The sequence below is a fragment of the Ambystoma mexicanum genome, chromosome 4q, assembly GCF_040938575.1.
Source record: "Ambystoma mexicanum isolate Mex_15411 chromosome 4q, UKY_AmexF1_1, whole genome shotgun sequence".
Taxonomy (NCBI): domain Eukaryota; kingdom Metazoa; phylum Chordata; class Amphibia; order Caudata; family Ambystomatidae; genus Ambystoma; species Ambystoma mexicanum.
Window position 1 is genome coordinate 1271654805 of NC_090928.1, and position 15723 is coordinate 1271670527.

Here is a 15723-nt window from a genome sequence, read left to right on the forward strand (position 1 = left end):
GGGTAGTATCAGGGTTGCGTATGGTATTCTGGGTTTTTTCCCCGCCCATAGGAATCTAGTTATAGCCAGCTTTACTTGTTTGAAGTAGGACTCTGGTATTGTTACTGGGAGTACCTGGAACGGGTACAGGAATCGTGGGAGGCTGATCATTTTCACAGCGTTCAGACGCCCCATCCACGAAATTGTAAGAGGTTGCCACTTCATAAAGTCTGTTTTAGAGCTTCAAGGAGTTGGGGGAAGTTTGGCTTCGTACAAGTCGGCAACGTCTCTGGTTAGGTTGATGCCTAGATACCTCAACGTGGGACCGCCAATGATGAGCCCCAGTTTCTACAATTCCATTCTTTGTTCCGACGTTGGCTTGTGGAGCGGAAAGAGAATGGATTTGTTTGTTCATTTTAAAGCCTGCTAGTGCTCCATATTCTTCTGAGTTTGATTGCCTGGGGGACGGACACCATTGGGTTCTGGAGATGTAGCAAGATGTCATCTGCGTACCGGGCCAGCTTGTATTCACGACGACCCACGTGTAGTCCTTCAACTCCTTCACTCATTCTGATAGACTGTGCCAGCGGTTCCAATGACAATGCAAATAGTATGGCAGAAAGGGGGCATCCCTGTCTTGTACCTCTGGTCAAGGGGAACCAGCGCGAGTACTGGGAGTTCACCACGACGGATGCTCGCGGTGAGGTGTAGATTGCTTTGATCCCTCGCCTTAGATTGGGGCCAAGTCCTATTTTCTGCAGCGTGGCCTCTAGGAAATGCCACTCAACTCTGTCGAACGCTTTCTCAACATCGATTGAAAAGAGTACTGGTGTGTTGGACATTTTCCTGGCTTCGTGTATTAAGTGGAGGGTCTTGCGGGTAGAGTCTGCTCCTTGCCTACCGAGGATGAATCCCACCTGGTCTCTGTGGATTATGGCTGGCATATGTAGTTCTAGCCTTGCGGTGAGGACTCTGGCGTAGATTTTGGCATCAGTATTTAGTAGGGAGATGAGGCGGTAGGATGCGCACATTTTGGGGTCTTTACCTTCTTTGGGAAAGACCGTAATTAATGCTTCTGTGAAGGATTCAGGGGCGGACCCAGTTTGGAAGATGGTGTTGAAGCGCTCGATCATGAAGGGAAGGAGGGCATCAGTGAATGTTGTGTAGAAGCTGGCTGTGTATCCATCATTTCTGGGGGCTTTCACTGTTGGAAGTATCTTAATTGCATCTGCTATCTCTTCTCCAGTTATGGGGGCGTCAATGGTTTGAGCTACATCTGAGGGCAGGCTCGGAAGAGGTATCTGGCTCATGTATTCTGTGATTGTTTGCTCATGTGATGTGGAGTCCGAGGTGTAGAGCTTTTCATAAAAGCTGGCGAAGGCTTCCGGGATGCTCGAGGGGTGGTCATTGGTGGAATCTGGTTCGCTGGGTATGGCTGTTACCCATCTCTCTTTATGCTGCCCACGGAGTCTGGCGGCAAGGAGGGAGTCCGCCTTGTCCCCTTTCTCATATTGCTTCTGTTTCAAGTATTGAAGCTTACGAAAAATTTGGTCCGCTTCCAGCTGTCGCAATTCTTCTCTCTTGCTGTTGGCTTCAAGTATTTTTTGGGCTCTGTTGGGGCCGGCGGATTGGGGGAGGCAGTCTAATCGGGCTATGTCCTTTCTGAGTTTATTTTCCACAAGTTGGCGTTGCCTTTTCTTTGCCGCTCCTTCTTTGATGAGTATCCCTCTCCATGTGGCTTTCCCTGCCTCCCATACTGTGTTCAACGAAACTTCAACTGTGTTGTTTAGCTCAAAGTATTGGTCAACGTCATTCTTGAGCTGCTCTCTGAATATGGGGTCTTTCCACAGTGTTTCGTTACAGCGCCATTTCGAGCTTCTGTATGGGAGCGCCTGGCGATCGAGGGAGACTGTGATCATATCGTGGTCGGACCATGTTACAGGTGATATCTCAGATGTTGACATGGCTGCAATGAGGTCTGGGCTGAGATTTATATATATAGTCGATTCTGGTATATGTGGCGTGGGGCGCTGAGTAGAATGTGAAGCCCGTTTGGTGCGGATTCATATGGCGCCATGCGTCTTTAAGGTTATAGGCGTCAACCATTTCTCGTGTGTTTGTGTGCGACCGGTGTCAGGTGGTGTGGGGGTTGTTGGATTTCCCGCTTGTATATCGTGGGCTGGGTCCATCCACATGTTGAGGTCGCCTCCCATGATTACTTCGCCTTCCGCTTCTAGCATCACTTTAGGGTCGATGTGTTGTAAGAACTTGGACTGTCCTGAATTGGGGGCGTATACTGATGCTAGTGTGAGTATAGTGCCCTGAATCTTGCCGACCAGTACCAGTGCCTGCCGCTTACGTCTGCCCAGGTTTTCATTATTTCAAAGTGCAGGTGTTTATTGATTAGGATGTCGACTCCGGCTTTTTTAAGTGTAGCAGAGCTCCAGTGGGCTGTGCCTATCTTGGAGTGGAGGACCTTCTTTTCGTCGCCCTTTGCATATCTGGTTTCCTGCAAGAAGAGTATGTCCAGTTTTGCCCTTTTAAATTCTCTAGTCACTAGTGATCTCTTAGTGGGGGAGTTTAGTCCCTTAACGTTTAATGAGCCGATTTTTAACATGCCTTGCCTGCCGCTCGTTTCGTGATTTTCAGTCCTGTGTTTTTTCTGGATCCATTCTTCAGGTCCCATGTTTTGTCGTCGGATGCCGTGGTAGTTGCAGCAATCGAATAAGAATTAGTGGCCGTCTCCACCTTTAGTGGGTTCTCAAACCCTCCCCTCTCCCTTCCCTTTGAGGAATCTAAAGTGATACCCCTTGCCCTCAACATTTTAATTTAGTTTTTCGAAGCGTCAATAAGGGCTTACAATGTTGTTTTGACAGTGTCCGACTCGGACTTGGTGAAAGTGTTCAGTCCAATATCGGACCACCTGTGGAGACCGTTGCCTCACGGTCCCATTCAAATTTACTATCTTAACATAAAACTGAGCCACCCCCCGCCCCCAACATCATATATTTCAACATTAACAATGAAAATCAAAAGTGTAACGATACGTGCATTCACCAGCTCTTTCTTCGGAAGTTCGTTTCCCCCCTTTCTTCAGTGGGCGGTGGGGCTCTTCGTCCGGCTGCACCTGTGCCGGTGTCTGTTTCTGGTACATTAGATGCCAATTTCAATCCATTGGGCCGTGGGATACATCTTCATTTTCCGCTTTCGGGCGTATTGTTGGCGCGCCTACATTTTCTTGATCCTTTCACTCTTTTTCTCCTGGGGCCCTGGAGCTCCCATTGCATTCCAGTCTGTTTTTTATCAAAAATGTTATTGAATTTTCATGCATGAATAATCATTACATTTAGTTCTTAGCAAAGAAAGGAAAAAAAGGGGGGCGGTAGCCCCTGGGGCCATCAGGCACAAGACTGGAGTTCTTGTAAGCAAATCTACTAGTGTCTGACACACGCGTGTGAGTTTGCACTCTCTCCTAGGGATTTTGTTCTTCTGGAGCGCATTGGAGCAGTCAGCGGGCATCCTCCCATTTCTGCCAGATTTTGTGCGCCTTCTCAGGGCACCCTCTCACGGCATACACTCTGTGTTCCGTTGCAGCGCATATGTCCATGTCTGTAGCCCATTGTTCGTAGGTGGGTGTCGTCTCCGATCCCCACAGCTGTGGAATGTTCCTTCTGAGTACTGCTGTGGCAGTCGACCAGAGTAACTTCTTGCATCGTGACAGGTCGCTTTCATTTCATCAGTAACCCCTAGCAGTAAATGTGTTGGTTCCCTCAGAACTGTTTTGCCCATGACTCTCGACAACTCATCACAACACTTCTGCCAGTACTGTTGTATGTTGACACATTCCCATAAGATATGGAAGAAGGTACCTTCTTCACGTTTGCAACGCAAGCATCGTGGGTCTGAAATTCTACCCCATCGAAAAAGTGCTACTCTCGGGTAATAGGTGCGGTGTAGGATTTTGAGTTTGACCAGCCTGAGCTTGGACGATATGGCTACCTCACGGGGATACATCAATGCCTCTATCCAGTCCTCCGGTTGTAATGTTACCACGTACCGCTCCTATTTGATTTTCAGGCTGGCTAGTTCCGTTGTGGCAAAGGATGTGATCGCGTTGTACATGTTGGAGGTAATTTTGTGTTTAATTTGTTCCTGGACTATGTTGCGTTCCATCGGGGTGTATTCAGGCATGTCACTCATGTTCTATAAGTAGGATTGCAGTGCGTGTTTAATTTGGGTGTAGTGGTACATTCCTGTAGGTGGGAGAGAGAAGTCAGATTGCAGTGTTACAAATGGGACTATCTTCCTTCTCGCACAAGATCTCCAATTTTTGCTATCCAGTGCAGTTTCCAGGCAGACCATTTGGGGAGCTTACTTCTTTCTGGGAGTTGTCTGTTGTTCCACAACGGTTGTATGGGCGTCAGTTTCCTGTCCCAGCCCATGAACTTGTGTGTTTCTGCCCAGATTTGTGTGAGTTGTGTTGTCATGGAGAGGGGCGTTGCTCTGCACGGCCTGTGGTGTAGAGTTCTAGTGACGATGCTGTGCTGTTAGGGGTTATCCCTCTAATGTGTGGCAAGTTCGCATCCCTGTGTAGCATGTCGTTCACTACCGCCATCTGGCTGGCCCATTAATATGTTTGCAGTCTAGGTAGTCCGATTCCCCCCTCCCAGATGGACCTTTGGAGTGTAGGGAGCGCTATCCGTGGGTGTCCTCCGCACCATAGTAGCTTCCGGGGGACAGTCAATTTTTAGGAATTCATGCTTTGGGATGTGACGTGGAGCAATTTACAGGATGTACAGAAAACAAGGAAGAGCAATCATTTTGAATGGGGCTGCTCTTCCCAGCAGCGTTGGTGGCAGAGAGACCCAATGGCGGGTATCCTCAGCGAATCTTGCTACGATTGGGTGTAGGTTCATGGGTAGTCCATAAGGTTTCTTGTGATTTGTACCCCTGGGTATTAGACTTGCTTTTTAGATGCAAAAAATGTTTGTAATTTATGTATGTCAGGTGTTGAGCCTATGTGAGTGCTTTCTCAAGAGGCAAAATTTAATAATTAGCCATAGAGAGAGGGGAAGCCTGCTTTTTGCCTTTTTGCTTACAGATTACATACCCCTGTTATTAACAGGCCCCCCATGAAAAAGAATCTGGATGACTCGTGTTTTGAATAAGATGCATTGCCCATTTAAACTTGTTACGTCATTGATTCTGCTTCAGCTCATGTTTTCTCTTCACCTTTATCTTTCTGTAATGGGGTAAGTCTGTCTCAGCCTGTATCGCTTTTCACCTGCTCGGTACTGGTGAACACTGGGGGCAGAAGTTGGTACTTCCGTGTTTGTCTGTACCCTTACACAAGAATCCTTTGAACAAGAGAAACCCATTGGTCCTGAGGGTGACTACTGCAGTGACCCAGCAACCTCTTCATTGACTGGCCCGGTGAAGCCCTGCCCCCTGGCTGTTCTCTGAAGGCCATCATCAATGCTTCAGCCCCTGGAGTAGTGGGACCAACTAGTCTCAACTCTTTCTCAGTAGACTAAACGGCTCCCTTGCCAGAAGCCTCGGTATTCCGTGTTCAATCCTGGAACTTAGGTGGTCGCCACCTTGTGCCACAAGTCACATTTCTCGTGAATTTCAAATTCCTATTCTCAAGGCAACCTGTCCTGGAGCAGCTTCTGTGATGGCGACCGGAAGGACACCTGTCATGTGCAAACGGTGATCGTCACTGAAACTTGCCTTCTTCCATCCAGTGAAGTGTCCTGACGGGGTCTGCATCATTGGATTCTGCATTTCTTCTGAGACCGGGATTGCTTCTTGCAGTTGTGCCGGACGGGATGAATCCTCCAACCTGCCATCCCTTGGCACCTCTCACTGAAACAAAGGACGGAAGATCCATCGTGATCACTGAGGAAACTCGAGTCAGTGGGGAAAACATAGCTGCCTGTCATTTTTCAAATAAGTATTTTTATAACTAAATGAAAAGCTGAAAACACACACACACACACCCCCTACCCCCCTCTTGACCGCTCTCCACTCTACCTTGATTGGGTTTTGGCTAAACTCTCAGAGCACCTGGTTCACCATAACTAAGGTGGCCTCCAAAAAATCTGTTCAGGGCTGATTTTAGAAATCCATCTTAAAAGGAGCCACCCCTTAATGGACTGGTGAGATGAGCCTGCTAAGCTTAACACACTCTAGGGGACAGGGTTAGCGGGATCCCTCTCGACGTGATCCTCCCCCCTTAGGGGATAGGAGAACCTCAGAAAGGGGTACAAGTCACAATCTCTCTCTCCCGTACTCTTAACACCTTTATGGAATATGTGAGAGCTGAGATGAATAACCGTATAATCCCTTTTGTAACGTCTGACTTGGCTTCTGGCCCAAACCACCCCCAGTTTCTCATGGAGTACTGCAGAGAGGCAGACTGACTAGTCCCCTTGAGTGGTTTCCTTGAAAGAACTAATCTGCAGACCTTCTCTGCAAAGCCCGCAGAGTTCAATGTTGTAGAAGCGTCCAGATTAGGTAAGGGAGAACGATGGACTCTGTGACCCGGCCAGTGGTCTAGGCTATGGCAGTGTAGTAAGGCACAACGAGTAGGTAACTGGACGAGTCCTGCCCCATTCCACAGGCGAGAATTTCATACCTCAGATCGCTGGTGCGAAAATCTGAGGAATCCACCAACAGGTCTGCACAGACCGACCGGGATGAGTCACCAACTGCTAACCCAGAGTCCAGTTGACGAGTCACAGAACAGCTCTGTGGCGAGGGAAGGCCAACATAGACTCCATAACCCTCTGGAGGACCACCGCTCACCAGAAGCAGGCACGTGGTGGCAAGCGGAGCGTGAAACGGCAAGCCCTGTCTTGGAGAGAGAGAAAGAAACCATCACTGCAGCAGGGAGAGAACTGAGAAGCTCTGTAGTGGGGAGAGAACTGAAAAGCCCTGGAGTGGGGAGGTAGAAAGAGGTGTGCTCCAGAGTGGGGAAAAGACTTCAAGATCCCTGAATAGGGGAAGCAAGAGATTGTCTCCCCGAAGGGGGAAGGACATTGAGAGACCTGGAGTGTGTCAGGGGTTTTGACCCATGCTCGAGTTATTATGCTGCAACATTTGGTGCTGTGGGCTTAGAAAATCCAAGATGGCGGAAAAGCCCACATTTGCGCCAGAATCCAGGAAAACTGCACAGTTTTGCGCACACCAAAATGGTCGCCTGACCTACCACCCACCAGTGGGAGCGTGATGGGCTTGAAGCGCCATAAGTGAAACGTGGTGCCAAAGGAAAAACAGCAGTGCCTGTTAGCTCAAAAAGTGCTTTGAAATCACCTTTGTTTCTCTGAAATGCAAGCTAAAAATGCCTATTTTAAACATTGCAAGATATTCAAAAATCCACTGAACACCAGCAGACATTTGGCAGAATGTAGTCTTGTGTGCATCCAAAATCTGGAAAGATGACGAGCCCAAAACAATGTTTATAACAAAACTGGCTGAGCTGTGGATGTCAGCAGCTGAAGTGAAATTGGACTTAACGCCACTAAAATCAAAATGTTTAAAATAAATGAGTGACCTACTTTGAGTGTCACATAGGTTGCAACTGTTTAAATGTCATAATTTTGAACTTAGAATCAGCGTTCTAGCCATAGCTCTCAACCATTTGTGTTGCAAAGGCGGGTGAAATCACCTGATTTTGTTTTTGGCGGGTGAGACGCCCATTAGAATGAATGGGCGTGCAGGAGGCTTGGCGGGTGAGTCAGCCCTTTACAGGGCGGGTGACACCCACCAAAAGCGGGTGAGTTGAGAGCTATGGTTCTAGCTGCATGTGTAAAAATTGTAAGTTTGATTTGAATTAAGGAAACTGGAACAAAAGTGACATTTAGCTGAAGCCTGGCTTGAAGAGATCGGATTCTGCCCGGCAACTACCCCCGACAGGAGTTGAAACTTGCCCAGCCACTGCATTTGTAGGCCTGGCTGCCTTCTGCTGTTCCCACCAAAAGGAGATTACACCTCTCTGATTGAATCAGGGGAGAGGAGCACCTGGGAGCAGGGAAACATAACAATGAGCTTTCCTTGGCTCATGCAAATGTTAAATTAGGGGGGGTCGTAAATGGCTTCCTCTTGGAAGAAACTGAGAGGAGCAGTGCCTCCGTGAGCAACCTGAGTTGGAGGAAGTGGACAAACCAGAAATTCCACCATGTGCTTTGGGAAACCACACCCCTCTGGGCCAGAGCATCATTTTAAAAAGATGGATAATTCATAGTACGGACTTGTCAAAATTATAGAATTAATATCATTATTCTTGTGATTTTTCTGTGCACATTTTAAGAGGTGTTAGGACTCGGTGGTATGTTCTTGGGGGTAGTAGCGGAAAATAAGGTATTACTCCGAATGTCTGTATATTAAAAAAATCTGACACTTTATCGTCTGATGCCCATATTCCTTGTGCATGTTTGTGTAAATTCTGGAAAAGTTTAAAGGTTGTGTTCTTGATGAAAAGGGCAGAATTCTGTCATAAGTGGACACAACCTCTTAAAAAGACAGGGATCGGATGATTTGGTGCTACAGAAAATATGTTAACTGGACATATAATATTAGAAAAATGGTACATACATAAATATGTATTTGGATCAAAAATAGATTTGTGGGCAAATTGACAAGCGGAGTGTTCTTTCTGTATGCCATAAAATTGATGCCTGATTGCACTCCATTCCTCCCCCCAATCAAGGGAGAGAGGAGAGCTTGGCCAATGGTAAGTTGTGAGGGGCAGGCTTAGTTATGCCCACCCACACACCCATTTTCAAAACACATAAAAAGAGACTGCTTTGGACAGTTAACACTCACTTTCCATTTTCTTGCGAAGCATTTTGCCGGACGACTTCAAGATCCAGAACTCAACTCCAGATAGATCCAGAACCAAGCCAGAACTTAAAGCAGAGAGGCCTAACCCAAACAGCTGAACTCTTCTCAGTGGGCCTCAGCATCCAGCAAACCTAACCAAACTATTCAACAGCCGGGCAAGCTGTTTGATTCTGGCCTAGAACCCTGTGCCAGTACCCAGAAAGCAGTGCTGTATCCAGAATCCACTTGATCCAGACCAGCAGAACCAGAGACCCAGACCAGACCGCAGTGCCGCTAGCAGACCCAGACCAGAACGCTGTGAGCAGAACCGGTACTAAAGACCGTCCGTGGCGAGAGAACTGCAGCCAACCTGACCAGATCTTGACGGCCTATTTCAAATTTATAGTGTGAGTACTCGGCTAGAACTGTACCAGAACCAATCTCTTAGTTTAAAATAATCTGATTCAAAACATTTGAACCTGTCCAGCACTGCATCATAGGAATCGTGTGTTCATTCTGTCATTTCAAAGCTGTAAAAGTGTCATTTTTTTCATTCTGAAGTTTACTTTAATTTCGAGAAACTACCTTCCCAAAATCGTCCGTATCTTTGGAACCGCGTGTGTTAGGAACGTTATTCCGTAATCGCGCTCGACACATTCGGAAAAATTGCCGCAATTGTAAAATTAGCTCCTGTCAAAGGTAGCCGTCTTTTGCTTGAACTGCTAAAATTCGTTTTCAACCTGCTAATCCCTCATTGAGCATTGCCAGTGTGACTTGAACTAATCTTAAATAGCTATCACCTACCCTGAACCTCCTACAGGGAATTAAAATCATTTTTAGCATATTTTTCCCTTCTTTGCCTACCACATTTAAAAGTACTTTTGCCTGTGTTTAAAATCATCCCTGTTTCTCTAAACTTGCTAGGGGGAACTGAAATTCGTATTGTATTGTGATTGTAAACCTGAAAACTGTGTGCTTTACTTACATCTCCTTATATTGCATAGGGGGGGAGTGAATTGCCACCAGGGGAAAAGGGAACATATCTCTTGTGAAACCCTATCAGTTTTTTTCTGTACTGCATTCTTTCCATCATTGTTTTTCCTTGAAACCATAAAAGCATTCAGTTACCTTTTCCTTCCTATACCAACTCCTAAGTAATTAAATAAGCGTACAATTGTAATATTATCCATTGTTGATCACTGTCATATTCTTAAGTGTGATATCAAATATTAATTTATTATAAGTGTGATATATATATATTTAATTTTTCCAATAAATCTTTTAAATTGCAAAACAAACCTACTTCTTGGCTCACTGAGGTCAGGGGGATTCAAAGAGAGGGGCGTTATATAAGGGTTTATCATCCAGAGTATAACTTGTCATAAAAATATATAAATAAGGGCTTCCCTTGGGCATCCCAGACGAGGCACTGACTTAGTGGGATTGCTGAATGACAGAGACCTGACTGGAGTCCCAGGATCGCCCTTAAGCAGGATACTAAGTGTATTATTCGAACTTTACACTTAAGCAAGGTTCTGTGGTAATGAGACCAAGGGATGGGTTTCAGAAGCTGGCAGCCATCTCGTTCATTGGGCACTTTCCAAAGCGCGTGTGCTGGTTCCCTTTTCAGAGGTATGGACAGGAACTGGGATGGATTAGGATTCTGGACTGAGGACTTTATTTCCTTTTAGACCTCCTGACATTCTTTATGTGAGATATGAACCAATAATGGTGCAGGCATCCCAAAAACCCAGTGGGAAGTTTGCAAAGCGAAATGAACCCCAAGAAATATCTAATTCCAGCACAACCAGAAATAAGACTCCTGGATTTGCCAAGGTAGTCCTGGAGTGGAGTAAATAAGCAAGGTCACAAGTTTGCTTGTTACTATGGCTTAGATTTAATACATGAAGCCAAGAACTTTTCCATTGCTCGTAGTCTTTGTATACTTAATAATTCCCATCATCTGATGACCAGAAGGATATGATCTTCTGAGCTTTTACCTGTGAGCAGGTTACTATTGCTGTATCTGAAAATCTTTTGTATTCTCTCCCCTTTTTCCTGCATCCTTTTTAGTTTAGTGTTTTAGGCTTCTAACTTCAGAACTCACAAAATGTACCTGTCCATTTCAGGCCACCCCATTCTTTCTTTGAATACCTCTAATGCTTCTGTCATTCAGTTGAGTTTAATTTAATATTGTCTTAATATTCTATAGTATCTAATTCATTATGACATTTATTATTTTTCACCCATAGGGCAACATGTTTCTTCAACGCTCTTATTATAAAAATATATTTAATAACTTTGAGCGTTTGAGTCTGACTTTTGTGTGAAACCTTTGACGGTCCACTAATCATGGCTTCCAAGTAACCTTACACCAGTAGTGGTTCTTAAAAACCCTACCAGCAGTATTTAAGAGCAGACCAGGTAAAGACGGCTAGGTCTGGAGAGTTGAAATCCTATTTTAAAATGATCTTTTCAAATCCTTCAGTCAACGTGAATTTCCCTAATAGAAATTCATTTTGGATATTTCATTTTTGTTTGGTTCTCTGCAGGTTGTTCAGGAATTCATTCGCTTTTTGCACAGATTGGCTACAACAAACAAAGACTGTGCTGTAGTGATGTGCCGGCTCGGCACAAAAGATGCTCTGACCAAAGCATTGGATAAGCATAGTTCCAACCTGCTGCTGGTGACGGAGCTCAAGGACCTGGTGACAGACTGTGAGAAGTACGCCAGCCTCTACAAGAAGATGACTACCAGCATCCTGGCCGGCTGCATCCAGGTGAGGGCATACCCTATGTTACTTCCGGTGCGCAATGAATGGAGTTCATTTAGCATGGTTATTGCAGCTGAATACATTTTGGCAAGTTTATTCACTGACTTTAAAGCTGTGTTTGCAGGCTATATTCACGTGTTTGAATCCTGACGGGAGTCAATAAATTGAGAACCATTAAATGTATACTAATGCCTGGTACTATGATGCTTCGCTTAGTACCAAGAAGCAACTGTCATGAAGCGCTGTTTAAAATGTGATTTCAAAGCTGGTCATTTGTCTCCCCTCAACCCATGCCAGCAGGACCCTGGGAGCGTAGAAGCTGCCACCTAACAAGGGAATTTTAGATATAATGAAAAAATAGTAAACTAGGAAAAAGGGGAACCTGTTTTATCAGGGTGCTAGTGTCCTGGTGGACAAGATGTATGCACATTGAATGAGCTGTATGGGACTAGCACCAGAACACTGATGACTTGGCAGCATTCTCCTCCTTCCCCCACATAGCCCTCCAAAGTCAATGCAACCTGGAGTTCAGCATTGGAGTTTGTCCACATGCATGTCATTGTCTGGCCCTGCCGGTGAAAGCTGTTTGTTGCCTGAGGCTTGCCCAAAACCTCTACTTGGCTACTGCGATGGAGTTTGGGCCACCTCCTAGCTGTTTCGATGTAACAGTGTTCAGAGCATGTCCTTTGGACTGCTGCACCTGGGTCGCTTCATGGCTGCTTGCCGGGGATTGTGACTTGCAACAGTCATCTTACTTGGGCTTGTTTTTAGGCCCCCACTGAAACATCACCCTTTTTGGTGGCCCTGCTGGATCTCTGGGGCTTGCCATGTGCGCACCTGCTCCCTGGGCCCCCTGATGCCTCTATAAGGCCATTTGTGTGGCTACTGTACCCAGGGTGGCCTATGTGCTCTTGGTGGTGTGGCAGTTTTTCACCTAGGCTGAGAGCTTCATATTTGGCACTCTGCGCTTCCGTCTGCATTCTTCACAACCAGTTGACTTCACTGGTCCCCCACCTATTCTTCTGGACACCAGCAGAGGGGTCTCAGGGGCCTGGCCTGTGGAGACTCTTGGGTGTAACAACAGATTTTGTGTCCGACCGTCCTGCTTAATCAGACGGCTCTGGTCCTAGGTCCTACTGGCAGCTTCTTTGAATCCTTGTGGTTTGGTCTTGAACTCTGCGAGGTTGGATCTCCCAAGGTACATTGAGGCCTTCTGTTTCAGTACTTTGCCCCAACTGGTTTAGTTGGCAATCACTGTTAAGACCCAGTCAGTTGCTCTGATAGTCAAAATGTAGTCATAGGCACCCCTCTGGTAGAATGAACACAGTCCTTTGCCCTATTCTTTGGGACGGTACCCAATCACGAGTCCCCCCACCCCCTGTGGAACAGAGTGTTTATCAGTGTTCATTTGCCTCACGGCCGTGGAGTGTGGGCAGAGTGATCCTTTGATGTCCATCAGTAGTTTAGGCTGCTACCTTGAGAGCAAATGTTATACTTTTTGTGGTTCCACTCGGGTAATAGTCCTCGAGCGTGTGTCAGCTTTTTCTGCGTATGAAAAACAAGCCACCGCAGTTTGGGTCCTAGTCCCTTATACTCGGCACTCCCCTAGGTGTTGGTCATGTATTTATTCAGAAATTCTCCCCATAGAAGTTTGTGCAGAGCAGATTTCCCATGTAGAGCTGCAGTTATACTTTCCATTGTGCAGATATTGATGGCCACATTAATCCATTCTTTCTTTCCCGGTGCCTTATCTCACTTCCATTGCATCACAAGGAAGGGCCATGCACTAGTAGGAGTGGTGCTGCCACCCCCGTCCTTCTTGTGTGCATCCCCTCAGATTCCACTATCCCGGATAGTATGAGGAGTGGCTCATTAGTACGTTGGATCCTATACAGTTCCCTAATCCAGCCCAAGACTTAATCCCAGAATACCTTAATATGGGGGCATCCCCACCACATATGCTAGTAATCCCCCCCCCCTTCACACCACAGTGGTGCCAGCACAGGGGGCTAGTTGACTGAAACATCTTTAATAATCCATGTGGGTCGTATTGCCACCTGTGCAGGAGCTTAATAGCATGTCGTTTGTACTGGCTTGCAATCGATGTTTGTGAGGCCCCTTTAGAGATTCTCCCCCAGAGGTCGGTGTCTATTTCAGATCCGAGATCCATTTCCCATCTGAGTCCCAAATCTTTGGTTGACCCAGTCCATGCGTCTATCAAAGCTCTTTACATGGTGGAGATTAGGCCCTTTGAGTCCCTCCTCTTATCCAAAAGCTCTTCAAAAGGGGGTGAGGGGTAAGGTCCCTCTGAATCTTCTCCCTCCTTTTGTCAATCCTGAAGATCCCTTTAAACTGAAGGAAGGGAAAGAAGGGCAGAGGACCGAATCCTAGCACCTCCTCTAGTTCTGTGATCGTAACAAAAGTACCTTCCTTCCAGGGTTGCCCCACTCTCTCCAAACCTGATTCAAACCAGGGTTGAAATCTTTATTGATTAGGTATGTTTTCCTGGACCCCTGGTGCCCCGATGTGACTCAGGAGAGAGGGCCATGACGTGATCCCCTGCATGTGGACTCCCTCCCGCCAGATATCCCATTTGGTTTCTAGTATTGGGTGATCTCTAATCCTACGTATGAGCTTGCTTATCGGAACTCAGAGCCATTCGGCCACCGTGGCTGAGCCAAACTGACGTTATGTAGGTATATCCATTGACGTCCCTTCTGCCTTCTGAGGTGGGGAATAAGAACCCTTAACTGCGCCGCCTCGTAGTACTTGGAGACCTGGAAGGCCCACCCGACCCCTGTCCTTAGGTAATGTCAAAACCGCATATGATACTTTGGCCTTTTTCCCCAGCCACAGAAACTTTGAGATAGCCCTCTTTACCTCACTAAAGAAGGGTTTCGGAAGACGAATAGGAAGCATTTGAAATGGATACAGGAACCTGGGCAGGCACACCATCTTCACTGTGTTAAGTCTTCCAAGTCAGGATATAGTAAGCTTCTCCCATTTCTCTAGGTCAGCCCGTAGGCACGATAAAAGAGCAGGAAAGTTGGCGTCATATAGGGTGTCTAAGTCTCTTGTTAGGTGTATCCCCAAGAAGCGCAAGGTGTCCCCTCCAATCATTAGACCCAGTGGAGCAAATCTACCAATCTCAACCTGCTCGGGTTTCTGGAGCGGGTATAGAATTGACTTGGCCCTATTAATCCTAAAACCAGCTAATGCCCCATAATGTTCGATCATGAGGATAGCCCTAGGTATGGAAGTTAGAGGGTTCTTTGTGTAACAGCAGATCATTCGCGTATAGGGCTACTTTATATTCCCTCCCGCCCACCTTTAGTCCCTCCACCTGTGGATCCCCTCTAAGTCTCTGAGCCAAAGGTTCCCGAGAGAGAGCAAACAATATCGCTGAGGGGTCAACCCTGTCATGTTCCTCTGCCCAAATCAAACCACCGGGAGTAATCGCTGTTGACCGCGACCGACGCCTTGGGGGAAGTATAAACCACCTTCACACCCCTTCTCAACCTAGTGCCCTTGTGTATTTTTTTGCGTCGAGATTTAGTAATGATATGGGGAGGTAGGATCTACATTTATTAGGGTCCTTGCCCTCTTTGGGGATCACAGTGACGAGCGCTCGCGAGGAAGAGTCGGAGGCTATTTCCATCTCAAGAATATCATTGAACAATTCAACTATGAAGAGGAGAGAAGAGAGGAAAGACTTATAGAACCCCCCCCCCCCCCCGTGTAACCATCTTCCCCCGGAGCCTTCCCTAGCAACAGCCTCTTTATAGCCATCTTGATTTCCTCTGAAGTAATCGGGGCATCAAACTTGTCCGTCTCCTCGTGGGATAGTTTTGGCATTTACACGGTCTCTATGTATTGATCTATTTCTGATCGCACCTGAGCAGTCTCGGATTTATATAGGTTCTCATAGAATCTGGCAAATGCCTCCGGGATTTCGTCCGTCCCCGAGTTCTGATCCCTCTCCCCCTCCTCTATGGACGCCACGGATCTCTCGGCATGCTGTCCCCGCAGTCTGGCAGCCAGAAGTACATCCGCCTTGACTCCTTTCTCTTAAAACTTCTGTCTAAGAAGTTGGAACATCCGAAACATCTGGCCTTCCTCCAAAGTACGAAGCTCCTCTTACGTTTTG

The 15723-nt window shown here is 46.7% G+C and overlaps 1 protein-coding gene across 3 annotated transcripts in view; it reads left to right on the plus strand.

The window, feature by feature from the left end:
• LOC138468363 (cullin-9-like) overlaps window positions 1-15723 on the plus strand; it is a 1322368-nt gene that overhangs the window by 519207 nt on the left and 787438 nt on the right. For all 3 annotated transcript variants that reach the window (XM_069608895.1, XM_069608893.1, XM_069608894.1), the window contains one exon: window positions 11355-11582. In XM_069608895.1, the coding sequence (XP_069464996.1) occupies window positions 11355-11582 (228 nt within the window). The remainder of the gene's footprint in view (window positions 1-11354; window positions 11583-15723) is intronic.